The 25970-nt window shown below is 57.6% G+C and overlaps 2 protein-coding genes across 6 annotated transcripts in view; one reads left to right on the top strand and one right to left on the bottom strand.

Moving 5' to 3' along the window:
* Positions 1-14857, top strand: part of ITGB4 (integrin subunit beta 4) — a 30737-nt gene extending 15880 nt beyond the window's left edge. For 3 of the 5 annotated variants that reach the window (XM_057536491.1, XM_057536489.1, XM_057536490.1), the window contains exons 21-40: positions 259-362; positions 678-736; positions 868-891; positions 1881-2029; positions 2124-2303; positions 3138-3286; positions 5792-5996; positions 6804-6961; positions 7307-7487; positions 7634-7771; positions 9631-9813; positions 9901-10032; positions 11913-12149; positions 12300-12458; positions 12892-13041; positions 13603-13791; positions 13886-14041; positions 14124-14288; positions 14381-14488; positions 14596-14857. In XM_057536491.1, coding sequence (XP_057392474.1) covers positions 259-362; positions 678-736; positions 868-891; positions 1881-2029; positions 2124-2303; positions 3138-3286; positions 5792-5996; positions 6804-6961; positions 7307-7487; positions 7634-7771; positions 9631-9813; positions 9901-10032; positions 11913-12149; positions 12300-12458; positions 12892-13041; positions 13603-13791; positions 13886-14041; positions 14124-14288; positions 14381-14488; positions 14596-14735 — 2966 coding nt within the window. In that variant the 3' untranslated portion in view covers positions 14736-14857. Of the gene's footprint in view, positions 1-258; positions 363-677; positions 737-867; positions 892-1880; positions 2030-2123; positions 2304-3137; positions 3287-5791; positions 5997-6803; positions 6962-7306; positions 7488-7633; positions 7772-9630; positions 9814-9900; positions 10037-11183; positions 11396-11806; positions 11819-11912; positions 12150-12299; positions 12459-12891; positions 13042-13602; positions 13792-13885; positions 14042-14123; positions 14289-14380; positions 14489-14595 lie in introns of all 5 variants that reach the window. The other 2 variants (XM_057536493.1, XM_057536492.1) reach the window with 2 other exon arrangements.
* A 268-nt stretch (positions 14858-15125) lies between these two features.
* GALK1 (galactokinase 1) lies at positions 15126-23329 on the bottom strand. The gene is made up of 8 exons (XM_007185699.3): positions 23060-23329; positions 22183-22372; positions 21623-21742; positions 21284-21419; positions 20993-21174; positions 15634-15784; positions 15370-15532; positions 15126-15277 (listed from the first exon to the last, which is right to left on the bottom strand). The coding sequence occupies exons 1-8, from the start codon at positions 23222-23224 to the stop codon at positions 15206-15208; spliced, it is 1179 nt and encodes a 392-aa protein (XP_007185761.1). The 5' UTR covers positions 23225-23329; the 3' UTR covers positions 15126-15205.
* Positions 23330-25970: the final 2641 nt, after the last annotated feature.

The following is a 25970-nucleotide window of genomic DNA, read 5'->3' as shown; positions in this document are numbered from 1 at the left end:
GGGCCAGGGCTGGGCACCGCAGGTCTTGGGGCTGCCCTTGGGGCCCAGGGCATGTTCACCGCTGCTCCCGGGTCCGGGATCACACCATTCCTATTTTCTCTGGGTATTGGGTGCAGGCACAGGTCTGGCTGCCTTCTATCCTTCCTGATGGTGCTATAAGCCTCAGGTGCTCCCCTATCCAAGCATGGCTCCTGGATGGGGCTTCTGCGGTGCCCACTGTGCAGGGGGCTGACGACACCCCTCCCTGCCTGCCCCTAGCGCCCTACGGGCTGTCCCTGCGCCTTGCCCGCCTTTGCACCGAGAACTTACTGAAGCCTGGCACCCGAGAATGTGACCAGCTGCGCCAGGAAGTGGAGGAGAACGTAAGGGCCAAAAAAGCAGATCCCAGGCAGCTGGCATCTCTGGGCTGGGTGTGAGCCAGGCGGCGGGAGAGCAGAGGGAAGCAGCTGGGGAACCTGGATTTTTCCGGGCAGGAAAGAAGGGCTTCCTTGGACATGTGCCTGGCCTGGGATCATCCTGGGATCTGTTCCCTGTAAATGCTTCCAGAAGGGTAGAGGCAATGTGCGTGCCCATGGCCACGCCCCCAGCCAACCCCGAGAGGTCCTCTGGGCCAGGATGGCTCTGGGTGGAGAGGCTCCCCCAGGGCCCGAGCCTCACAGCCCTCCCTTGCCTGGCAGCTGAACGAGGTGTACAGGCATATCACAGGCGCACAGAAGCTCCAGCAGACCAAGTTCCGGTGGGTCCTGGGTGCCCGGGGTTGGGTGAGGGTGCCGCCCATATAGCCAACGACAGGGGATTTCCCCCAGGCAGATCGTGCCTCCACCCCAGGGACCACCTGGCTCACGTTCCCCACTTTGTCCTCCACAGGCAGCAGCCCAATGCCGGGAAAAAGTGAGTCGAAGACACACAGGTGGGGTAGTACCAGCCCCAAGTACCTGCCCCCTCTGCCCCCTCCCCCACCCCAATCTCCATCTCCATCTCCATCCCACTGGAAAGGAGGGCTGTCTGGGTCTGTCCTTGGGTAGGACCTTCACTGAACAAATACCAGTATGAAGCCCTCACCAAAAGCCAGCCCCGGTACTAGAACAGGAAAACCACAGGGAACCAAGCAGACCCAGTCCTTGCCCTCGTGCCGGCAATAGCCCCCTACCCAGTACCCGGGATAGCCCGGTGCCCAGCTGCAGCCCTCCTCCGACGCCAAAGGCCTTGATCCTGGAGGCACCGCTGGCTGGCAAGAAGATGGTCCAGTGGGTGACACACCTCCTTTCCAGTTCCTACCCCGAGTCCCAGCCCCCCCAGGGGAAGAGAGGGGGTGGGAACAGCATGCAGAGAGGACAGAACTGCACAGTAACAGAATACAGCTCTCACTGAGCACATCACCTTCAGTAAGAACCATTTAGACCAGCGTTCTGAGTGCTTACAACGGGCCAGGCCTTGTTCTAAGGGCTTCATGTGTGTGGTTATCTTATCCAAGTAGGTACCATTGCTATTCCCATTTTATAGTAGAGGAAACCGAGAATCAGAGAGCTTAAGTAACTTGCCCAAGGTTACCTAGCTGTTAAGATATAAGAGCCAGGATTTGAACCCAGGCAGTCTGGCTTCAGGGCCTATACCCTTCACATCTTTGCTGTCCTGACTCTACTTTTGCTTCACCAGCCCTTCTTGGTGAGGTGGGTGGGAGTAGTGGCCTCATTTCACAGATGAGGATGCCGAGGCTGCAGGGCGAGGTGGTGGGACCAGCGTGGGCCTCTAGGACCGTCTGGTTCTGCTTTTTGCTGCCTGGAACCTTGTCCCCTGATGGAGAGAGGACAGGCAGGCGGGGCGGGACAAGTGCCAGCCTCCTGGCCAGCCTGACACCTCCCCCCCAACCCCGCCCCCAGGCAGGACCACACCATTGTGGACACGGTGCTGATAGCGCCCCGCTCGGCCAAGCAGGCCCTGCTGAAGCTGACGGAGAAGCACGTGGAGCAGGGGGCCTTCCATGAGCTCAAGGTGGCCCCTGGCTACTACACCCTCACTGCAGACCAGGGTAGGTGGGCAGGCTCTCTGTGCCCCTCCCTCTCACCTCCCACCCCTGTGCGGCCCCCTGACCCCCATCTGATGGCTCCCCACCGCCCGCCCAGACGCCCGGGGCATGGTGGAGTTCCAGGAGGGCGTGGAGCTGGTGGACGTGCGGGTGCCTCTCTTCATCCGGCCTGAGGACGATGACGAGAAGCAGCTGCTGGTGGAGGCCATCGACGTGCCCGTGGGCACTGCCACCCTCGGCCGCCGTCTGGTCAACATCACCATCATCAAGGAGCAAGGTCGGTCAGGGTCAGGGGGAACAGGGGGTCCAAAAGGGAGGCTCTGGGGTCCCTTGTTCCTCCTCGAATCCAAGTGGAAGTGGGGTCTGGCCATGTGGCCTAGGCAAGTGACTTAACCTCTGAGCCTTGGTTTCTCCATCTGTAAAATGGGTATCAGGCTCTTGTGAGGAGTGTGTGGCTGTACGTCTCTGCACAGTGCCTGGTAGTAAGCACTGAGTGTGGGAGCTTCTCTTATAATCACCAGAGGGTGCTACGTCCTCCTGGGGCCATTGCACATCCCTCTCCTTGTTCTTCCCCTATGGCCTTTGAACTTGGGAGACTGAATGGGGCCCCCCCTAGGATGACAGGGCATCAGAGCAGGAAGGGGACTGGGGCCTCCCTCTGCCCAAGCCTATCTAGAGGGGTGAGCAAGGTATCACACCACTGTCACCCACGGTGCCTTCCCTGCTAGTTCCTCGGGGAACCTGGACTTGTTGATAACCATCTTTCCGGTGCCCAGAGGGTCTGTTCTGGTCCCTGACCCCTCCTCCCCACCTGCTCCAGGACCCCAGGACTTAGGCCTACTCTGCCCCAGCTCTCAGTCTCAGCTCTCATGTCTGGTCTTGCCCCTGCCCGGCCTCCTTTCTCTGCCCTGACCCTTCCAAGATGTTAGTTGGACACTGTTCCAGCCTTGTCAACTTTTCCTGGCAGACTTTTCCAGCCCCTTCCTCTGCCCTCCCCAGAGAGGGGTGACAAGCAGACTCCTGGAGTGTGGGCCGGGCTGGGCCAGAGGGAGGGCGGGGGCTGAGAAGGGACTGTGGCCAAGACCCCTGACCGGTGCCTGGCTCCTTGCAGCCAGCGGGATCGTGTCCTTTGAGCAGCCCGAGTACTTGGTCAGCCGCGGGGAGCACGTGGCCCGCATCCCCATCATCCGGCGTATCCTGGACAACGGCAAGTCCCAGGTCTCCTACTGCACGCAGGACGACACAGCGCAGGGCAACCAGGTGAGTCTCCACCACGAGGTCAAGGGCACGTCCCAAGGGCCCGGTGGGAGCAGGACGTGGCAGCTGCCTGACTCTCCGGATGCTGGTGGTGCCGCTGGCTGGCCTCCCAAGGACATGTCCACCTGCCCGGCCACCCTGCAGCAGGGTTGTCTTGCGCACCAAAAGTGCCAGTGACGCCCTGAGGAGTAAGGTCTCATCATGTCCAGACCATCCGTGTCCCCCTCCCAACATCCCAGGATCCACCAGGACAGCCAAACTCTCCACAGAGAAATAGACACCTCCGTCTGCCCCTGTGCAGGGACTCTGGGCTTCTTGACGTGGGATCACAGACCCCATGTCCCTGGGCTGTCATTGCCGGGCAGGCCCTCTCTGGGCCGTGCCACAGGAGCAGCCCTCAGGGCAGGGAGGGCCGTGTGGTAGGGCAGTGTCCCCTTTATCACTGGGCCCCAGTCTCAGGGAACTGCCAAATCCAGGTGGTGGATGTGCTTGGTTTGGCTTACAGGTCTGTTTGTTTTTCTAAATTTATTACCAGCATTTTATGTTTTTGTTTTTGTTTTTTTGGCCACGCCGCATGGCTTGTGGGGTCTTAGTTCCCCAACCCAGGGATCGAACCCGAACCCGGGCCCATGGCAGTGAAAGTTCACAGTCCTAACCACTGGACCGTCAGAGAATTCCCTATTACCAATGTTTTTTTAAACTAATTTTTACTGGAGTATAGTTGATTTACAATGCTGTGTTAGTTTCTGCTGTACAGCAAAGTGAATCAGTTATACATATACATATATCCACTCTTTTTTAGATTCTATTCCCATATAGGTCATTACAGAGTATTGAGTAGAGTTCCCTGTGCTATACCGTAGGTTCTCATTAGTTATCCAGTTTATACCTGTTACCAACATTTTAAAACTAAAAATATTCACATCAAAACTTCACTCAAAAAGTAATAAAGTCTAGTCTCACTGGCCCACAGGCCCACTTGGCAATCATGGGAGCAGGCGTGCACTCAGAAGATCCCGACACACACCCTATTCTTCTTTTTATCGGTAGGAACAGTTCTCATTACTGCTCCAGGGCTCCCCATAAAAACGCCAAAGAGGAATTTGTATGCCCATAACTTTTCACTGAATATGCCATATTATAGAGATTCTGGCTGTCCTGTTATGCTTTTATAAAGATTCCTTTGGTATTGAACTATTTTTAAAAACATTTTATTTCTCAACTTTTTGTTTTGAAAAGCTTCAACCTACAGGAAAATGGAAAGACTAACAAAATTAGCACCCATTTACTCTTTACGTAGATTCACCTTGCTTTCTTTCTCTCTTTCTATATAGATGTATACATGCCTGTGTGTGTGTGTGTGTGTGTGTGTGTGTGTGTGTGTGTGTGTGTGTGTATGTATCTATAGCTCTATAACTGTAGAGAGAAAGGGAGAGAGTGTGTGTTTGGTTTACTTTTGTTGGCTGAACTATTCAAGGTAAGTTGTAGACATCATATAGACCCTAAACCCTTCTGCAGGCGCCTGCTAAGAACAAGGGCACTCTACATAACTACGACAGAATTACCTAAGTTAAGAAATGTCACATTGTCCTCATAACTAATAATTAGTCCATATTCAGATCCCCCCATGTTCACATGTCCCAGTAATGTCCTCTATAACTTTTTCCCTCCAATCCAGAAACCAGTCAAGGGTATGGCATTGCATTTTGTTGTCATGTGTCTTTAGTCTCCTTTAATCTAGAATAATTCCCCGGTTTTGTCTTTTGTCACCTGGACATTTTTGAAGCATCCCCCACCCCCCCCCCCGCCAGGTCAGTTGTCTTGCAGGCGACTCCTGCTTTTCTTTCTGGGTTTTTGTAGCGTTTGAGTTTGTCCCTTTCCGCACAGCGGGGCTGGCTAGCAGTGCCTGGAATTGAATGTTAGTTTGCAGTGCCACCTAGTGGCGTCATGTGAAGGGCGCTCAGGAAAGCTCTGGGGCATTGGGGGGGGAAAAAAAAAAAAAAAAAGCTGGAGATGTTGGAAGCACCCCACCCGGGAGGCAGGGCCTGGGGGCTGGTGGGATCCAGACTTCAGAGCCCCATTGCGGGGAACAGCTCCTCCCTCCCTGTCTGGGGCCTCCAAATCTCAGTTCCCCCAGCTGAGTGCCTGCCTGTATGGGACCCTCCATATCTGCATCCCTGTCTCTGTGCCTTGGTTCAAATCCTGGTTCCACCACCACTACCTGTATGAACTTGGGCAAGTTTCTTCACCTCTGTGTGCCTCAGTTTCCTCATTTGTAAAATGGGGACAATAATATCTCTACCTCACACTGCCCTGAGGAGTAAACGAGCTAATATTTGTAAAGTGCTTGATGCACAACAGGTGTTGTAGAAACATGAGCCATTCCGTGTCCACGTGGGACAGTCTGTGTGTGAGGGTCTCTGCATTACCTGTGAGGTTGGGGTGGGGGGTGGGGCCGTTACTCATTCTCCCAGGCCTGGTCTGACCCTGACCCCTTCCCACTCCCAGGACTATATCCCCACAGAGGGCGAACTGCTATTCCAACCTGGGGAGACCTGGAAGGAGCTGCAGGTGAAGCTCCTGGAGCTGCAGGAGATGGACTCCCTCCTGCGGGGCTGCCAGACCCGCCGCTTCTACATCCAACTCAGCAACCCCAAGTTTGGGGCCCGCCTGGGCCAGCCCCAGTCTGCCACTGTCATCATTGGGGACCGAGGTAGGCAGAGTCTGGAGTCAGCTTAAGCAGGGCTGGGGGCTTCTTGACAGTCTTAGCAAGTAAAAATACAGGGCGCTCAGTTAAATTTGAATCTCAGATAAGTAACCACCACATCTGTAGTATAAGTATGTCCCATGCACTATTTGGGATGTACTTATCCTAAAAAAGTGTTTGTTGTTTCTCTAAAGTTCCAATTTAACTAGGTATCCTGCCTTTATCTGGCAACCCTCCTCTCAATCAGAGAGGCTGGGGTCACGCGGCCACCGGCCTGCTGCTGGCTGTGAATCCCACCACTAAGGGCCTTAGCCCTTTGACTTCAGCCTTAATTCCAGCTAAAATGCAGGTGTTCCCAGAAGGGGTGAAACAGTTCTTATGGGTCCTGAGAACTGTATAGTGGGGTCTGTGAGCCCACCCGGAGAGGAGGCTTACCGAGAAGATGGGGGAGGAGGAGGAGTCTTGGGGTACGGGAGTGATGGAGGGCGTTGGGAGGAGCCAAATGTTCTCACGTGGGACACACCCTTGGCTGCCAAAGGGAGAGAGAGAGCAAACTCCTTCCTCCTTCTCGTCCCTCCGGAGACCCTCCTGGGCGCCCCCAAGTTTGGCAGGATGCCCTGTGCTTTACTAATGGGGGCACCAGCCCTCTAGAGACCCCCTTTGGCAGGTCTCAGTTGAGGGGGGCGCAGGGAAGGAGCGTTGGGGTTTAACTGGGCTTCTGGCGCCCCCTGGTGGCGACGGTGGGTTCCTGCCCCCCCTCAAAGCAGCAGGGGGTCTCAGCTGGCTGCCCTGCCCTGGCTTGACCCACTGCAGATGAACTGGACGGGAACTTAATGGGCCAGACCCTGTCATCACCCCCACTCCCCCGGGGTGACCTGGGTGCCCCACAGAACCCCAATGCCAAGGCCGCCGGGTCCCGGAAGATCCACTTCAACTGGCTGCCCCCTCCTGGCAAGCCAACAGGGTACCGGGTAAGGTGGGGGGGGCGATGAGGGTGGTGGATGGGGAGGCTGGGCACATAGTGGGGAGGTGGGCCACCCGGGGGCAGAGGGCCCTTGAGGGAGAGGAGAGGGCATGCTTGGCCTCAGTGGACGGGGGAACCCCCATCTGTGCCCCGGGGGAGAGGCAAGTTCCTGGACGGTGGCCCCACCAGCCCAGAAATACCTCTGCTCTGCCCCAGCCCTGCTGTGTGAACCCGGCAGGTCACTCGGTCCCTCCGTGTCTGTGCGCAAAGCGGGTAACAAGGGTGGGGCTCAGTGGAGGGACGATCAGCTTTGCCAGCTGCTCCCCACTGACCAGCCCCGCCCCGGGAGCAGGTGAAGTACTGGATCCAGGGTGACTCTGAGTCCGAAGCCCACCTCCTCGACAGCAAGGTGCCCTCGGTGGAGCTCACCAACCTGTACCCGTATTGCGACTACGAGATGAAGGTGTGCGCCTACGGGGCGCAGGGCGAGGGCCCCTACAGCTCCCTGGTGTCCTGTCGCACTCACCCGGAAGGTGAGGCCTCGCCTTTCCGTCCATCCACCTGTCTGCCCCCCAGCTACCCTGATGCCAGTGTGCCCAGCCCTGTCCCCCGACCCCCTAGAACTCTTGCCCCCTCTCTGCGGCTGACAGCTCTCTTCCTGCATCCCCTCCCCCTCCAGTACCCAGCGAGCCGGGGCGTCTGGCCTTCAATGTCGTCTCCTCCACCGTGACCCAGCTGAGCTGGGCTGAGCCAGCTGAGACCAACGGCGAGATCACAGCCTATGAGGTCTGCTATGGCCTGGTCAACGAGGACAACCGTAAGGATGTGGGCCTCTCCTTCTGCCCCCAGGGAGGGGGCGGAGAGTGGGAGGAGGTCACAGCGTCCCGGTCAGTGGATGAGCCCATATGTCTGATTGCCTGGGGCATCGTTAGCTTTGTGGTCAGGTTTGGGCTGAGTTGCGTTCCAAAGCCAAGCCCAGAAGCTCCCGGGGCAGGTAGGGATGGAAGGCCTGAGATTATATATGTGCAGTGGGGTCACAAGTGTCCAGGGCTGCCTGCCCATGCAGGTAACTAGAATGGCTCAATTCTACACGGTTCTCTTAGGGCCAGAGTAGAGTTGACAGATTTAGCAAATAAAAGCAGAGGGCACCCTGAACTTCAAATAGACAATTTTTCTAGTACATTTCATGCAATATTTTATCTGGCAGCCCTAGGCCAAAGCACCTGGCAGAACTGTTATTTTTCTCTCAGTCCTGGAAAGGGGAGGGACGACCCCTGCCAGTTGTCAGGATGAGAAACTATTTGAGGGAACTTGGTCCCGCCTCTCGCCTGGTGCAGGGCCCTCCTCCTTGCACTCTCACGTCTGTTTAGTCCATCTCAGGGATGGAGAGCTGATCACCCCCAAATAGGACCTGCGGACCCTAAAGTGAGTCAGGCTTAGCAGCCCCAGGTTGGCCCAACAGGGCAGAGGGCAGCAGGATTGCTCTGGGTGTCAGGCTCCTTGCTCTTCACTAGCCTGGATGACCAAGCACAAGCTTCTCAGCAGCTGCATCACATCCTTGGCTCATTCTGAGTTTACAACACCTGGTCCACCCATGGACCACTGTCAGGAAGTGCCTTCTGACCCAGCCTTTAATCCCAGGAATGACCGATGGCTTCAGCCCACGGCCTTAGCCTGCTGAGGCCTCCGCTGTGTCACGAATGTGTGAGGCAGACCTCCTGGCCCAAGGGCATCAGCAACTTTGGGGTGGCCCCCTTCCCTTCTCCCCCTGGTGGACAGAGATGAGAGAGGGCAGTTAAGAGACCTCCCCCGGCTGACAGCCCAACATCAGCCAATTCTTGGAGCACAGCTGTTTACTTATCAAACAGCATCAAGGGACTTCCCTGGTGGTCCAGTGGTTAAGAATCCATGCTTCCACTGCAGGGGGCACGAGTTCGATCCCTGGTTGGGGAATTAAGATCCCGCATGCTACATGGTGGGGCAAACAAACAACATCAAGTTCGCAGGTGTTGTTTTCCAGAGCCCTCCCTTGGACCCCCTGGAAACTGGGACATTTTCTGGTCTCCCAGACGTCTTCCAATATAGAGGGCCCCATCTTGTCACACGGGGGCCTAGGCACCGTAACTTGCTCAGAGCAGCCTGAGGTCTCTTCCTCCTCTCTCCCAGGGCTTGCGTCCACCCTTCTAGGTGTGGCGGAGGAGAGCTGCTTCCCCTCTGCTCTCGCCCTTAGCTCTCACAAGCCTCAGCCTGTCCTCAGGTGCAGGTTCAGGCCTGCCTCTCTCCTCCCATCCTTGCCCAGGTGACCAGGGCAGCCATGCATTTGGGCAGTGAGGCACAGGTGGTGAGGGCGCCCAAGCCTCGGGAGCCAGCGTCACACAGACGCACATGGACGCAGGACCCTTTACCAACTGGTAGAGGTGACAGTGGGGCCGACTTGAGTCCGGTCTGTCTCTGCCACTTAACTTAGCGATGAGCCGCATGGAGCTTTCTCTAAGCCAGTCACACCCAGGTTCTCAGGGCTTGGCACGCAGCTGGGGTTCAACAGTTGCTTGCTCCCTGACTCGTTCCCCAAACTCCTGGGTGCACTTCAGGGGCTGTGCAACAGTCCTGGTGCGTCAGAGGCAGGGACCAGGCCAGAAGCTGGATGACCCCTCTGAAGCACTCTCCCTGTCCCAGGACCCATCGGGCCCATGAAGAAGGTGCTGGTAGACAGCCCCAAGAAGCGGACGCTGCTCATTGAGAACCTGCGGGAGTCCCAGCCGTACCGCTACACGGTCAAGGCTCGCAACGGGGCAGGCTGGGGGCCTGAGCGGGAGGCCATCATCAACCTGGCCACCCAGCCCAAGCGGCCCATGTCCAGTGAGTGGTGGGCGGGAGGCACAGGGCAGACAGGGGCGGGCAGGAGGCCGAGGCTGGGGCCCCGGCTCACCCGCTCCCACCCTGCAGTCCCCATCATCCCGGACATCCCCATCGTGGACGCCCAGGGTGGGGAAGACTACGAAAGCTTCCTCATGTACAGCGATGACGTGCTCCGCTCGCCGACTGGCAGCCAGAGGCCCAGCGTCTCTGATGACACTGGTGAGTGGGCCTGGGACGCCTGCGAGGAAGGTGGGGGTCCTGGGTAGAGGGTGGGGCCGTCACTGGTGTCCAGAGAGAGCCAAGGGGCCAGTGAGCACTGGGCAGGAAGGTCACGCCAGAAGTCCCCTCTCAGCCCCAGACGAGTATCTACAAAGCCGACGGTTTGGCAGGCACCACACTGGCTGTGGATACAGAGGGGACAAAGCCGACGTGGCCCAAGTGAATCGTGTGCACGTCTGTGTGTGAGGACAGGCAGACAGACCTGTGCTTGGGGCACATGCACACAGGCTCGTGCACCTGGGAATGGAAACATAGTTTTGAGACTCGAAGGCCCACCAGCAATGCCATGGACTCGGGCCACCTCCCAGGGACAGGGCTATGTGGGAGGAGGCAGGCCTGGCTCTGGGGCCCACAAAGCAGTGTCTCCTCCCCACACTGGCCCTGTTCCTCCTCCTTCCTTGATTCCTGTACAGTGTGATGCAAAGAGCCCTCGACTGGGACCCTTGGGGAGTCAGTTTTAGCTCTGGCTCCACTGCAGGAATTCAGATGAATCACCCTCTCTGTGCCTGTTTTCTGATCTGTGAAATGGGATGCCAATCCACACTACCATTAGTGAAAATCCTCCAGGATTTGTATTTTCTTCCATCCTTGCCTGTACCAGGCCTCCGTGGTGTCAAGCTTGGGTTTAAGGAACCCAAGCCCAAGGGTCTTGAGAGTTTTGAGGGTCTGAAGTAAAGAGCAGCTGGTACGAATCAGGTGCCCCAGCTCAGCTGCACTACACTTGGCTGCCTGTGACGCACTCTGGCTGCTGGAAGTGCCCCTGGGAGGCCGGCAGGGGAGAGCTCACTCCCTCCGCTATCCGGACGGGAAACTGAGGCTCAGAGCAGCAAATCCTCACAGCTGGCGACAGAGCCCGGGCTCTGGCCCAGGGGTCTTCCCTCGCCGGCTGCAGCCCGGGCTGCCCTCTTCCACCTCTCGGGCCAGGGCCTCGCCGGGCCACCGGGCTCCCCGGCACACACACCCGGATCCCAGAGAGCCAGAGGATGGGCTCACGTCACAGCGCCACCCGCCTCTTCCCCCAGCCCCTCCGCGCAGCCGCCCGCGCCCCCCGGCGGTGCCAACGCGGCCCTTCGTTGTTCCCAAGGCGGCAGCGGCTGGAAGTTCGAGCCCCTGCTGGGGGAGGAGCTGGACCTGCGGCGCGTCACGTGGCGGCTGCCCCCGGAGCTCATCCCGCGCCCGTCGGCCAGCAGCCGGCGCTCCTCCGACTCCGCCGAGCCGCCCCGCGGGCCCCTGGACGACGGCGCCGCCGATGGGGGCGCGCGGGGCACCGGCGGGGAGGGAGGTGACCGGCCTGCCCTGACCCGCACCCACCTAGGCTCGCTGGTCTGCTGCCTCTGGGCTCCAGCCAGAGCCCACTGCAGCCAGGCTGCCCGGCTGCCACCCCAGAGCCAAGGGACCCCAGGGCAGGCGCTGGGGCTCTCCCCAAAGCTGGACTGCCCCCAAACTTTCAAGTCTGTTGTGTCCAGGGGGCAGGCCCTGGTGCCCAAGGAGACCCCTCAGAGGCCTCAGGGGACCCAAGGGCAGGCGTTTGGGCTCTCCCCAGGGCAGGGCCAACTGCAGGGGCAGTGAGTCCCCGGCTGAGGTCAGCAGCCGCCCATAGGGGCGTCCTGCCAGGCCACAGGACCTGAGTTGCAGACGCCTAGGGGGCCCTTGGACTCCTCCAAGGGCCTCTGTCCCTGGCGGGCCAAGGGGAGCAGGTTGTTTTTATGCCAAGGGCCCCCAGAGGGTAGGTAATCCAGGGAATTCCCAGGGCCGCAGCCTGCCCCGAGGGGCTCCAGGCCTGGTGCGGGCCGGTCCGGTGACCCTGCTCTACCCCACAGAGCACCTGGTGAACGGGCGGATGGACTTTGCCTTCCCGGGCAGTGCCAACTCCCTGCACAGGATGACTGTGAGCAACGCCGCCTACAGCACCCACCTGAGCCCACACCTGTCCCACCGCGTGCTGAGCACGTCCTCCACCCTCTCGCGGGACTACCACTCACTGACCCGCACGGGACACTCGCACTCGGCCACGCTGCCCAGGGACTACTCAACCCTCACCTCCCTCTCCTCCCAGAGTGAGTGCCCGCCACCTCCCCTGCTCTCCCCCTAATCCTTCCTCTCTTCCAGCTCCTGGAGGCTCGGGCTGCTGGCCTGCCGTCGCCCTCCTGACCATCCTCTGACATGCACACTTCCTGCCCTCTCACTCTTGTTTTGTCCTGCCCTAGGCCTCCCTCCCATCTGGGAACACGGGAGGAGCAGGCTTCCGCTGTCCTGGGCCCTGGGGTCCTGGAGTCGGGCTCAGATGAAGGGGGTCCCCCACTCCGGGGACTCAAGAGACTCTATAATCCTGGCTGGGCAGCCAGCAGCACCCTTTTGGGGCCCAGGTAGTACAGGGGTGGCCCTCCTGTGCCTCCACAGCTGTCCTGCTCCATCTCTCACCCATCCACCCGCCGCCGCCGCCGCCGCCGCCGCCGCCCGTGCCACCTTACCCTCCATTCCATCCACATCAGCGCTGGTGCCGAACGCGGCTTCTGTCCTCCGGGGGTGCTGGGCTGGGGCAGGAGAGGGGCCAGGCCAGCTGAGGAGGGTGGGGGCCGGCTGACTCACGGGCTCACCCCGTCTCGGCACGGGCAGGGCCCGCACCCACTCTGAGGACGTTCAGGAGGTGCTGGGTGGCCTGGACAGGGTGTTGCAGGGTGAGTGGGCCACCTGGCCAGCGGCCAGTGCAGGCACCACAGCTGAGGGCGGGCAGGGCTAGAACCAGCACTCCTGCCCAGACACCCCCGACACCGGCTGACTGTGGCCTCCCGTCTCCAGGCTCCCGCTTGGCTGCAGGTGTGCCCAACACACCCACCCGCCTGGTGTTCTCAGCCCTGGGACCCACGTCTCTGAAAGTAAGCTGGCAGGAGCCGCAGTGCGAGCGGGCGCTGCAGGGCTACAGCGTGGAGTACCAGCTGCTGAATGGCGGTGAGACACGGCTGCTGTCGGGCTGACACACGGGGACACCCGACTGTCAGGAATCCACCCAAGTCCCTTGAACACTAATGCTCCCCCCATCACCCCACCTTTCTGAGAGAGTCTCTCTCTTCCAAGACCCCCACTGCCTCTTCTGATGAGTCCTCATCCATCTCCCTGGGCGTCTCTCCAGATCATTCCCACTGCTAGGTTTTGCCTAACAAGGCCTCACCAGCCTAGGGACCCAGGGCCTCTGCTGGCCTATGAGATGTCTTTTCAGGCGTCGGGAAGTGGCACTTCCGTGGGCAGACACACTCACGGCAGCATGACCTGGGCCCATAAACAGCCAACATAGGCAGATGGGATTTCAGGTTCCACTCATCCCTTGTACAGCGTACGACCTGAACGACCAACCATACTATACAAGGCTGACCCCACCTGTACCCAAGCCACGACTAATGCTGGGTGGGTGGTGGCTAGGTCTTGACAGTAGCCTAGGGAAGGGCTGGGATCAGGCCGGGGATGGGAATAAGGAATAATGCTGCTCTGCGACCTGCCTCCATCCCCACCCAGGTGAGCTGCATCAGCTCAACATCCCCAACCCCAGCCAGACTTCGGTGGTGCTGGAAGACCTCCTGCCCAACCACTCCTACGTGTTCCGCGTGCGGGCCCAGAGCCAGGAAGGCTGGGGCCCAGAGCGCGAGGGTGTCATCACCATCGAGTCACAGGTGCACCCACAGAGCCCACTTTGCCCCCTGCCGGGTGAGTTGCCCCCCCACCCTGACAGCTGCCCCCCCATCTTGCACCCACAAACCCACCCACCCATCCACCGACACCCTTCCTCTGCTGTCCCCAGGCTCTGCCTTCACTCTGAGCACGCCCAGCGCCCCGGGCCCACTGGTGTTCACCGCCCTGAGCCCAGACTCTCTGCAGTTGAGCTGGGAGCGGCCGCGCAGGCCTGATGGCGACATCCTCGGCTACCTGGTGACTTGTGAGATGGCCCACGGAGGAGGTGCTGCCCGCCCCAGGGTCAGGGGGGCCAGGGGAGGGGTGGGGAGGGAGCCACCGAGGCTAAAGGCATCGTCCCTGCCCAGAGCCGCCCACCACGTTCCTGGTGGATGGCGACAGCCCCGAGAGCCGGCTGACCGTGCCAGGCCTCAGCGAGAACGTGCCCTACAAGTTCAAGGTGCAGGCCAAGACCACCCAAGGTTTCGGGCCGGAGCGTGAGGGTATCATCACCATCGAGTCCCAGGATGGAGGTAGGCTGCTTCACCCCTCCTTCACCCGCACCCCTTCTCTGGCCACGCCGTCTCCTGGCACCACCCTTGACTGGCCCCTCTGCCCACTCCAGGCCCCTTCCCACAGCTGGGCAGCCACTTGGGGCTCTTCCAGCACCCAATGCCGGGAGAGTACAGCATCACCACCACCCACTCCAGCACCACGGAGCCCGTCCTACTGGGTGAGTTGCCCGGCGGGGGCTCCTGGCTCTCCCGGGGGAGCACAGCGCTAACAGAGGAGAGGGGGTTGGGGACCCAGGTAGACCCTTCAACACCTCTTCCCCTGCAGACGGATTGACCCTGGGGTCCCAGCACTTGGAAGCCCATGGCTCCCTCACCCGGCACGTGACACAGGAGTTTGTGAGCCGGACGCTGACCACCAGTGGAACCCTCAGCACCCACGTGGACCAACAGTTCTTTCAGACCTGAGCCCCCGACCCCCACCTCCTCTCCCTGACGCTGCCTCAGCTACTCCATCCTTGGACCCCTGGCGGCCAGCCCACCCGCATGCTGATCACAGGGCCGGTGCCTCTGGCCACAGAGCAGGGGGTAGGTGTTGGGGTACAGACCAGGAGGCATGAAGTGGTCCCGGAAGGCCCTTCGGCTGCCCTCCTACCCTGGGCCCAAGCCCATTTGTAACCAAAGAGCTAGGACCAGCATGACAAGGTCCCAGCTTTGTTCTCCACTTAATAAAAGATTTTGCTACCGCTTGGCTCTGCCCTGTCCATGTTTCTGGGGCCTGCCCAGAGCAAGGGAGCAGTTCTTATACCCACCTTTCTCTGATGCCCAAGCACACATCCACCTCTGGAGACAGGCAGGTATCAGAGCTGGAGGTAATACAAGTTTATTGAGCACCCAGGCTGGAGGGCAGGCCTGCCGTGGGCCGGCCTGGGAGGGCCTCACAAGCGCAGCACCTGGGCGCCGTCGGCCGCCTGGGAAAGGTAGAAGGTGGCGGTCCCGCTGTACTGCCCCTGTAGGAGGGACGGGTGGGGTGGGGTCTGAGCACAGCACGGCCCTGGGAACCCATCTCTCCCGCTCCCCCCGGTCTCTGGCACCTGCCCACCTGGATGTGCTGCATCACTAGGGAAGCGGCGGAGGCCTCCAGCAGGGTCACCGTGCAGCCACCAAAGCCACCGCCTGTCATGCGGCTGCCATAAACCCCGGGCGCAGAGAGCGCGGCCTCCACCAGCTGATCCAGCTCGGGGCAGCTCACCTCGTAGTCATCCCTGCAGAGAGGACGCGGGGGGAGCGGGGAGGCCATGAACCAGCCCCATCCGGCACAGGGGACAGCCTGTGACCAGGAGGTGCTGGGCACCCGGGATCTCACCTGAGCGAGTGGTGACTCTCCACCATGAGGCGGCCGAAGGCTCTGTAGTCGCCGCGGCTCAGGGCGGCTGCTGCCCGGGCCGTGCGTTGGATCTCGCCCACCACGTGCCGCGCCCGCCGGAAGGCCTCCCCGCTCATCAGCTCCCTGCCAGCTGGGGCGGAAAAGGAGTCAGCAGACCCACCATCCACCGCCTCTGGGCCCCTGTGGATGTGGAGGAGGGGCACGATGGCTCCAGGGCGCTGGCTGGGTGGCGGGGGGGGGGGTGGGGGTGCGGGGGCATCTCCAGTCTGAGACCTGGTTCTGACCGAGCTGTGGGTAGAACCTCGGGTTGGTGACCAAGGTTTCAGAGCCTCCCCTCCTCGACTATAAAAGGGGACACCCGCCTCATTTGGCGCGCAGGGAAGACTGGGTGAGCAGACACATGGAGTGGTCCCAGCAGGGTGCCTGGCACACAGCGGGTGCTCGATAAACAGCAGTTTGAGCCCCAGACTCTTGGTGCTTCCATGGTGAGTGGGACACAATGCTGCCTTCAAGAGGCCAAGACAGAACAGGAAGGAAAAGTCCTGCTGGTGTTGTTGCTGGAGTTAACAGCGTAGCCTCCGATGGCCAGGGCTCCAGAGTTGGGGTACAGACCAGGTCTGCCCGGGGCACCCCAGGGAACCAGCAAGCCGTCCCACTGGCTAACGCTGAAGCGGACAGAGCAAGCTGAGTCGCTAATGGCAGCCCAGAGCACTTAGGACTTTACAACTTAATTCTGGGTGCCAGAGAGGTTCTGGAGCAGGGGAGGGATGGAGCTGAGCTCTAGCTGACGAAAGTGACTGCCTTGCGCAGGGGGCCCTGCTGGGAGAAGCCAGCGCCAGGAGATGGCAGCTGTTAAAACAGTCAGAGGCCAAGAGAGGCTGGGTGTGGGGAGGAAGGAAAGGAGGGCAGGGAGGACTCAGAGGTGGCTCTGAAGTTTCAGACAGCAGTGACAAGGGCGAGGAAATAACAGAAAAGGGGAAGTCAAAAGGAGAGGCGTCCAGGGGAAGGAGGAAGCGTTCTGTCAGGGTCAGGCGAAGGCTGCAGGACCCCAGTGGGGGGCTGCAGGCTCCCATCGGAGACCTCCGCGGAGCAGCCGTGGCTGGTGCTCTGTGCTGGGGACAAAGCCTGGGGCAGGCCTGGGCAGAGACACGGGGCTGCGGCCAAGCAGACCTGGCACTAAGAGGGCAGGGAGGGCAACCCCCAGGTTTCTGTGCGGAACCCCTGGGAGAGCTGTCACGGCGGGTGGCTTGGGAGACGGGCGGGCATATTCAGAGGATTTAGAAATGAGGAGAAATGAGAAAACGGGGGCCGTGAGCAATGGGTACTCTTCCCAGAGGACTGGCATGGGAAGGAGACTCTATTTTAGGAGGTTAGAAAACTGGGCATGTTTCAAAGCAGAAGGGGAGGAGCCAGGCAGAGGGCAGAAAGGCAGGCAGAGGGCAGCACTGTTCCTGAGGTAGAGGGAGACCCCCGGGGGAGGCAGCGGATGGAAGGGCTGAGGTGGAGGGAAGAAATGGCAAAAGCGCTCAAGTGTGAAAAGCTCGGCCACAATCACCTGCAGAGAGCAGGTGGGGCAAATCTGAAGGTGACAGTTCACCAAGGACAAGATGGTCTCTGAGATGGGCACCCCGACACTGCCAGGGAGGGCACAGCTCCCAACGCCAGCAGCCTGGCCCCTCAGTCAGGAGGATGGAGCTGATCAGCCTGGGTTCAAGTCTCAGCACTGCCACTTACTGTACATTCCTCAATCAAAAAAAAAAAAAATAGAATAATAACAATATCTGCTCTACAGAGTTGTGAGAGAATTAAATGAGTTAATGTTTATATGACCCTTAAACTGTTCAATAGACCTTCCTGGCCATGTGTATCAGCAAACTTAAAAATACACGTTATGGGGCTTCCCTGGTGGCACAGTGGTTGAGAATCTGCCTGCCAATGCAGGGGACACAGGTTCGAGCCCTGGTCTGGGAAGATCCCACATGTTGCGGAGCAACTAGGCCCGTGAGCCATAACTACTGAGCCTGCGTGTCTGGAGCCTGTGCTCCGCAACAAGAGAGGCCGCGATAGTGAGAGGCCCACGCACCGCGATGAAGAGTGGTCCCCGCTTGCCGCAACTGGAGAAAGCCCTCGCACAGAAACGAAGACCCAACACAGCCAAAAATAAATAAATAAATAAAAATAAAGGAATTCCTTTAAAAAAAAAAAAAAATACACATTATGGGAATTCCCCGGCGGTCCAGTGGTTAGGACTCCACGCTTTCACTGCCACAGGTCCGGGTTCAATCCCTGGTTGGGGAACTAAGATCCCACAGGCCGGGCTTCCCTGGTGGCACAGTGGTTAAGAATCCGCCTGCCAATGCAGGGGACACAGGTTCGAGCCCTGGTCCTGGAAGCTCCCACATGCCGCGGAGCAACTAAGCCCGCAAGCCACAACTACTGAGCCTGCACTCTAGAGTTTGTGAGCCACAACTACTGAGGCCCGCACTCCTAGAGACCGTGTTCCGCAACAAGAGAAGCTACCGCAATGAGAGGCCAGCGCACCGCAACGAGGAGTAGCCCTTGCTCGCCACAACTAGAGAAAACCCGCGCACAGCAACGAAGACCTAATGCAGCCAAAAATAAATTAAATTAAATTAAATTTAATTTAAAAAAAAGATCCCACAAGCCATGCAGCATGGCTAAAAAAAAAAAAAAGTTATGTTTTGACTTTGTGATCCTACTCCTAATAATCTAATCCTAAGAAAACAGGAAGAAAATGCAGAGAAAGAATTATGTATAAAAATACCCATCCAAAAAAAAAACCCAAAAACCCATCAAGAGGGCTTCCCTGGTGGCGCAGTGGATAAGAATCTGCCTGTCAGTGCAGGGGACACAGGTTCGATCCCTGGTCCGGGAAAATCCCACATGCCGCGGAGCAACTAAGCCCCTGCGCCACAACTACTGAGCCTGCACACTAAAGCCCGTGAGCCACAACTACTGAAGCCCACATGCCACAACTACTGAAGCCCGCGTGCCTAGAGCCCATGTTCCACAACAAGAGAAGCCACCGCAATGAGAAGCCCAAGCACCACAACGAAGAGTAGCCCCCGCTTGCCACAACTAGAGAAAGCCCGCGTGCAGCAACGAAGAACCATGCAGCCAAAAATAAAAACAAACAAACAAAAAAACCAACCCATCACAGGGACCTCCCTGGCGGCACAGTGGTTAAGAATCCACCTGTCAATGCAGGGGACGAGGGTTTGAGCCCTGTTCCGGGAAGATCCCGCATGCTGTGGAGCAACTAAGCCCATGCACCACAACTACTGAGCCTGTGCTCTAGAGCCCACGAGCCACAACTACTGAGCCTGCACGCCACAACTACTGAAGCCCACGCACCTAGAGCCCGTGCTCCACAAGAGAAACCACCGCAATGAGAAGTACGCGCACCGCAACGAAGCGTGGCCCCCGCTCGCCACAACTAGAGAAAGCCTGTGTGCAGCAACAAAGACCCAAAGCAGCCAAAAATAAGTAAATTTATATAAAAAAAAAATCCATCACGGTGTTAGGTATGATTACCAGAAAATGGTTAAGTAAATTACAGTGCACCTAGATGCTGAAATGCTATGTAGCTTTAAAAAGCCGTGTTGATGACAGGCCTTTCATGACATAGAGAAGGGCTCTGAGATAATGTTAAGTAAAAAAAAAAGGGCAGGTGGCAACACTGCATATACTCAACCTTGAAAATACAGATATTGAAACTAACATAACATTGTAAGTCAAGGATATTTCAATTAAAAATTTTAAAATTGGGGGCTTCCCTGGTGGCGCAGTGGTTGAGAGTCTGCCTGCTAATGCAGGGGACGCGGGTTCGAGCCCTGGTCTGGGAAGATCCCACATGCCACGGAGCAGCTGGGCCCGTGAGCCACAATTGCTGAGCCTGCGCGTCTGGAGCCTGTGCCCCGCGACGGGAGGGGCCGCGATAGAGAGAGGCCCGCGCACCGCGATGAAGGGCGGTCCCCGCACCGCGATGAAGAGTGGCCCCCGCTTGCCGCAACTGGAGAAAGCCCTCGCACGAACCGAGGACCCAACACAGCCAAAAATAAATAAAATAAATAAATAAATAAATAAATAAGAAAATCCTTTTAAAAAAAAAGACCTTTATTTGGCTCAGTGTGACCTTGGACAAACATCTGAGCCTCAGTTTTCTCATTTGTAAATTAGGAATAATTACACATACCCCACAAACGCCATTCTGGAGATTAAATGAGATACCATATAAAAAAAAAAAAAAAATTTTAAAATTGGGACTTCCCTGGTGGTACAGTGGTTAAGAATCCACCTGCCAATGCAAGGGACACGGGCTCGAGCCCTGGTCCGGGAAGATCCCACATGCCGCGGAGCAACTAAGTCCGTGCGCCACAACTACTGAGCCTGTGCTCTAGAGCCTGCGAGCCACAACTACTGAAGTCCACGAGCCACAACTACTGAAGCCTGCGCACCTAGAGCCCGCGCTCCGCAACAAGATAAGCCACCACAATGAGAAGTACGCACACCACAACGAAGAGTAGCTCCCACTCGCCACAACTACTGAAGCCCATGCACAGCAACGAAGACTCAACGCAGCCAAAAAGGAAAAAAAAAATTTTAATTAATTAATTTAAAAAAAGAAAATACAGGTGTAGAAAAACACTGGAAGGAAATATACTAAAATGCTAATAGTGGCTATCTCTGGGTAGTGATCTTATAGCTTGTTATTTTCTTCTTTGCACTTTTTTTTTTTTTTTGGCTGCGTTGGGTCTTCATTGCTGCGCACGGGCTTTCTCTAGTTGCAGCGAGCAGGGGCTACTCTTCATTGTGGTGTACGGGCTTCTCGTGGTGGCTTCTCTTGTTGCGGAGCACGGGCTCTGGGCACTCAGGCTTCAGTAGTTGTGGCTCGCGGGCTCTAGAGCACAGGCTCAGTAGTTGTGGCTCGCGGGCTCTAGAGCACAGGCTCAGTAGTTGTGGCGCACGGGCTTAGCTGCTCTGCGGCATGTGGGATCTTCCCGGACCAGGGCTCGAACCTGTGTCCCCTGCATTGGCAGGCGGATTCTTAACCACTGCGCCACCAGGGAAGTCCTCTTCTTTGTACTTTTCTGTATTTTCCACGGTGGATACTTACTCCTCACACTAGAAAAAACAATATGGAGATTTCAAGCAGTCTTAAGTCAGCAGTGTTGGGGGAGTGGGCAGAGCTTGGCAGAGGTCCCTGGAGGTGAGGGGATGTACATCCGGGTAAAAGCCACAGCGAGACCCCGGCAGCCCCCCTCACCCCAGGGTGCCCAGCCATCTCCAGGACACAGTACACCTAGCCAGCTCTCACCCTCCAGCTCCTCCAGCTGCACCTCACGAAGGCTCTCCTTGCCCAGCGCCCGGGCCACTTCTTCACACTGGCGCCGCCGCAGGGGATACTCGCTGGAGCCCAGTGAGTGGCGGACGTTGGAGTTGGTGATGAGCACAGCCAGCTTGGGATCCAACAACGGCACCAGGCTTGTCTCCAGGGACCTGGGATGGACATGGAGCCAGGAAGATGACAAGGCCAAGCGTCTGTTTGCCACCCATGTTTCATCCAGGAGCTCCTACGAGGTGGGAGGGGACAAGGGGAGCCCCTGACCTGCAGTCAATGAGCAGTGCGTGGCCCTTCTGCCCCAGCAGTGCGATGAGCTGGTCCATGATGCCACAGGGCACCCCTGCGAAGCTGTGCTCAGCCCGCTGACACACCTGGGCCCGGGCGGCTATTGTCCCCGAGTCTGCAGCACAGGGCAAGGTGGGAAGGCTGGGGCCCAGGAGGGAACACTAGGGGTGGGAGGGTGGGAGCAGCCCCCAATGTGTCCAATGATACTCCAGGAAGATTCCCCACCCACTCCCCCAAAGCCACAATTGGGGTAGGAAGCTCTGATCACAGGACCTCAGGGAAGGAGGGCTGGGTTGGGAGCTGGGGTCTAGGAGGTACCTGGGCAGAGCTGCTGCAGGAAGGTATACGTGGCCACTTCCAGGGATGCTGAGCTGGACAGCCCACCCCCCAGGGGCACTGAGCTGACCACCACTGCACTGAAGCCAGGGAGGGGGGCAGCTGCAGGAGAAAGAATGGATGATGGTAAGACGGGCCATCTGGAAGGATGAGCACAAGAAGGGCATGTATTCTGGTACAAAGGAGGCAACTGCCTGGCAGCTGCTTCCAGGGAAATGTGTCTTAATTGTCAGAGGCCACCAACCTGTTGGGCCAAGGGGTCCGCCGCCCTCCATCCTCCTACCCTGAGGTTCCTAGGACACGGTCTCCTAGTTCTCCTGGTTTAGGGCTCTGGAGACCAACGGGCTGGGGTTTGAACCCTGGCTCCTCCAATCGTGTCATGGGTAACCCAGGGCAAGTTCTAGAACCTCTCGGGGCATCAGTCTCCTCACCTGTACAATGGGGATGCTCCACCCTGCATGCCTACCCCCACAGTGGATTAGATGAGCTAATGAGCTTTGTGGCTGAGAGACAGGAATATGACCCAGGCCTGGGCCCCATACCTGGGTAGTGCTGAATCACTCCCTTGACGTAGTTGGCCCAGTGGGGGGCCCCAGGCTCCAGTGGCCGCTGGGTTGTGGGCAGGGGAAACTGCAGCCGCCGGGGCTCGTCGGCATCCTCAGAGGTGGTAAGGAGGGAGATAAGCCCATCTGCCCGGGGGCTGCCCACCAGCACAGTCCCAAGCTCCAGCGCCTGGCAGAAGAAACAAATAGTATGCAAAACTTCCAATACCAAGGGGCCAAGGACAGACAAGGAGGTGACCTCCAGGCTCAACATGAAGGGAATAGGGAGTGTCTCAGGGAAGAGCCTGCATGTTCATCTGGCCTTGGGGGGCTTGGGTCCCATCCCATAGGTCTTCAGGGGCAGGGCTCGTGTAGCGGGAGTGCAGACCTGTACTCTGCCCTAAGCGTGGGCTCCTGGCTGTGGGTCAATAGGAAAACAGAATCAGACGAGCTCTTTCTGACGCCTTCCCATTTTGGAAGATGCAAGGTGGGATGGACATAGCCCCAGACTAAGGCAGCTCCACCTCAGCTGTGTGACCCTGAGCAGATCACTAGCCCTCTCTGTGCCTCCATTCCCTCCTCTGCGAACTGAACGGGCTGGACCAGGAGGCTTAGGGCTACTTCGCCTCGGTTTACAGTTGGGCCCCCTTCCGCATTCCCCGACAATCTGGGGTGGCTCCCAAGGAGATGGCGAGGATCAGCGGTCCACAGCCTACTTCCTCCCGGATTCCCCGTTTCCTCCCTTCCAACGTGTGAAATGCCCCGTCCTAGGGTCTCTCCCATGTGCTCATCCCCCACACTCGGCTGGAGTAAAAGTTCGGAGCGGCCCGCCCGACAGCGCGCGCGGGGAGATGGCGCCTCCCGCGCAGCCCCTCACCATGGGCAGCACCAGGCCCTCGTTGTAGTCCGTGTGCTCCCCGATGAGGTTGACGCGGCCCGGGGCCGACACGGCCAGCTCGGGCTCGGCCCCGAACTCCTCCAGGAAGGCTCTCCGGGCCTTGGCCAGCAGCTCCCCGGGCTGGCGCTGTTCGGAAGCGGCCATGACACTCACCCTGCGGCTCTGCCGGGCGCAGTCGGGTCGGCTCGGGATGCTCGGGGCGGAGCCGCGCTGCGTCGGCTCACAGAGCTGCACGCACCGCCCCAAATCGGGCCGCGCTGGCCCCGCCCCGCCCGCGGTTCCGGCCCAATCCACCAGCTGGGCGCGCGGGGCGGGCCGGCGGCGGGCTTTCCAAAGGAGTGCTGGGCGCCCAGCGGGGCGGGTATTGGCAGGCCCGGGAGATCTGAGCTGCTCTTTCCTGGCCCTGGTGCCCCTCTCTGTGTCCACACCCATCCACCCAGCCATCTACCCGAGCCGGAGCAATAGAGCTGGCTTCCAACACCTGGGTTTCCCAAAAGGATCTCCTAGGTCCTAAAGTCCTGCAACTGTGAGAGGTCACCAGCCTCTGATCATAAATCTGTAAGAGGGCAGCCGGACAATCAGTGTAAATAGAAATAAGGAAAGCCAAGTTTGGTGGAGTCACTTTCTACAGGCTTCTCTTCTAGAGTGGACCTGCTGTCCCAGCTCCTAGCAATGGAGGAGTAGGGAGGGTGGAGATGGACAGCAGTGGGCCCAGCCCCTCCTGGAAGGACCCACCCAGCTGCCAAGGTAGGTTGGGCTGTTAGCCCCAGCAGGTGCTTTCTCAACCTGGAACCTTGGTCCCAGGGCCTGGTGCCCAGAGTCTGACACTAGCCACCTCCTCTCTCACCAGCCTGCATCCTAAACCTTCAAGCTGTCCCCAGCTCCTAACTGGACGCCTGTCCACAGTTGGCCACCCCATATGAAACCTTGGAGGGGAAAGGCTGAAATGTAAGCACACTCTTCGGGATTAGAGTGGGGGTTTTGTGGAGGGTTGCAGCCAGGGTAGCTTGGGGTCTGCTCAGGGGGTTGCCCCAAGAACATTCAAAAGTCAGCTCTGGGCTTCCCTGGTGGCGCAGTGGTTGAGAATCTGCCTGCCAATGCAGGGGACACGGGTTCGAGCCCCGGTCTGGGAAGATCCCACATGCCACGGAGCAACTGGGCCCGTGAGCCACAATTACTGAGCCTGCGCGTCTGGAGCCTGTGCTCCGCAACAAGAGAGGCCGCGACAGTGAGAGGCCCGCGCACCGCGATGAAGAGTGGTCCCCACTCGCCGCAACTGGAGAAAGCCCTCGCACAGAAACGAAGACTCAACACAGTCATAAATAAATAAATAAAAGAACGTGAATTTCTAAAAAAAAAAAAGTCAGCTCTGAAAACTCCTAGAAGTGAACATAAGGTTAAACCTTTGGGACCTTGGCTTAGTCAATAGTTTTTTAGATATGACACCAAAAGCACAAGCAACAAAAGAAAAATATGTAAATTGTACTTCATCAAAATAAAATACTTTTGTGCATCTAAGGACCACCCCATCAAGAAAGTGAAAAGACAACCCACAGAATGGAAGAAAATATTTGCAAATCATATTTAAGGGACTTGTATCAAGAATATATAAAGAGGGCTTCCCTGGTGGCGCAGTGGTTAAGAATCCGCCTGCCAATGCAGGGGACACGGGTTTGAGCCCTGGCCCGGGAAGATCCCACACGCCGCGGAGCAACTAAGCCCATGTGCCACAGCTGCTGAGCCTGTGCTCTAGAGCCCATGAGCCACAACTGCTGAGCCCACGTGCCACAACTACTGAAACCCACGCACCTGGAGCCTGTGCTCCACAGCAAGAGAAGCCACTGCAATGAGAAGCCCATGCACCACAACGAAGAGTAGCCCCCGCTCGCTGCAACTAGAGAAAGCCCGCGTGCAGCAAAGAAGACCCAACGCAGCCAAAAAAATTAATTAAATAAATAAATTTTTCAAAAAAGAGAGAAGAATGTATAAAGAGCTCTTACAACTCAACGGTAAAAAAGACAATTTAAAAATGGGCAAAAAGATTAAATATAAGGCTTGGGGATCAATAAAGAAAAGGTTTAAAAGCTTGAAAAAAATGGGCAAAAGATTTGAACATTTTTCCAGAGAAGATATGAAAAGATGCTCAACATCATTAGTCGTTAGGAGAATGCAAATCAAAACCACAATGAGGGGACTTCCTGGTGGTACAGTGGTTAAGAATTCACCTGCCAATGCGGGGGACACAGGTTCGAGCCCTGGTCCAGGAAGATCCCACATGCCGCAGAGAAACTAAGCCTGTGTGCCACAACTACTGAGCCCATGTGCCACAACTACTGAAGCCCGTGTGCCTAGAGCCTGTGCTCCGCAACAAGAGAAGCCACCACAATAAGCCCGCTCGCTGCAACTAGAGAAAGCCGGCCAATGAAGACCCAACGCAGCCAAAAAATAAACAAATTTAAAAAAAAAAAAAAACCCACAATGAGATTAGTACTTCACATCCATTAGGATGGCTTAAGTTAAAAAAAAAAAAAGACAGAAAATAGCAAGTGTTGGTGAGGATGTGGTGAAATCAAAATGCTCATACACTGCTGCTGGGAATGTAAAACAATTAAGCAGTTCCACAAAATGTTAACCATAGAGTTATCGTATGACTCAGCAATTCCACTCCTAAATGTACACTCAAGAGAAAAAATATATCCACACAAAACCTTGTACATTAATGTTCATAGCAGCACTATTCACATTAGCCCAAAGGTGGAAGCAATCCAAAAGGGAAAATGAATAAACAAAATGTGGCCTATACAAAGGAATATTATTCAGCCATAAAAAGAATGAAGTTCTGATACCTGCTACAACACGGATGAGCCTTGAAAACATAGTAAATGAAGGA

The sequence above is a fragment of the Balaenoptera acutorostrata genome, chromosome 20 (assembly GCF_949987535.1).
Source record: "Balaenoptera acutorostrata chromosome 20, mBalAcu1.1, whole genome shotgun sequence".
Lineage (NCBI taxonomy): Eukaryota > Metazoa > Chordata > Mammalia > Artiodactyla > Balaenopteridae > Balaenoptera > Balaenoptera acutorostrata.
The sequence above is the reverse complement of the archived record's forward strand: the minus strand, read 5'-3'. Positions and strand labels throughout refer to the sequence as shown.

Coding starts and splice junctions, on each gene's coding strand:
- GALK1 (XM_007185699.3), bottom strand. CDS start 23,224: ATGGCCGCTTCCGAACAGCGCCAGCCCGGGGAGCTGCTGGCCAAGGCC. Junction 15,785..20,992: donor GCAGCTGGAGGAGCTGGAGG/GTGAGAGCTGGC, acceptor TTTCCGCCCCAG/CTGGCAGGGAGCTGATGAGC. Junction 15,533..15,633: donor GAGAGTCACCACTCGCTCAG/GTGAGATCCCGG, acceptor TCCTCTCTGCAG/GGATGACTACGAGGTGAGCT.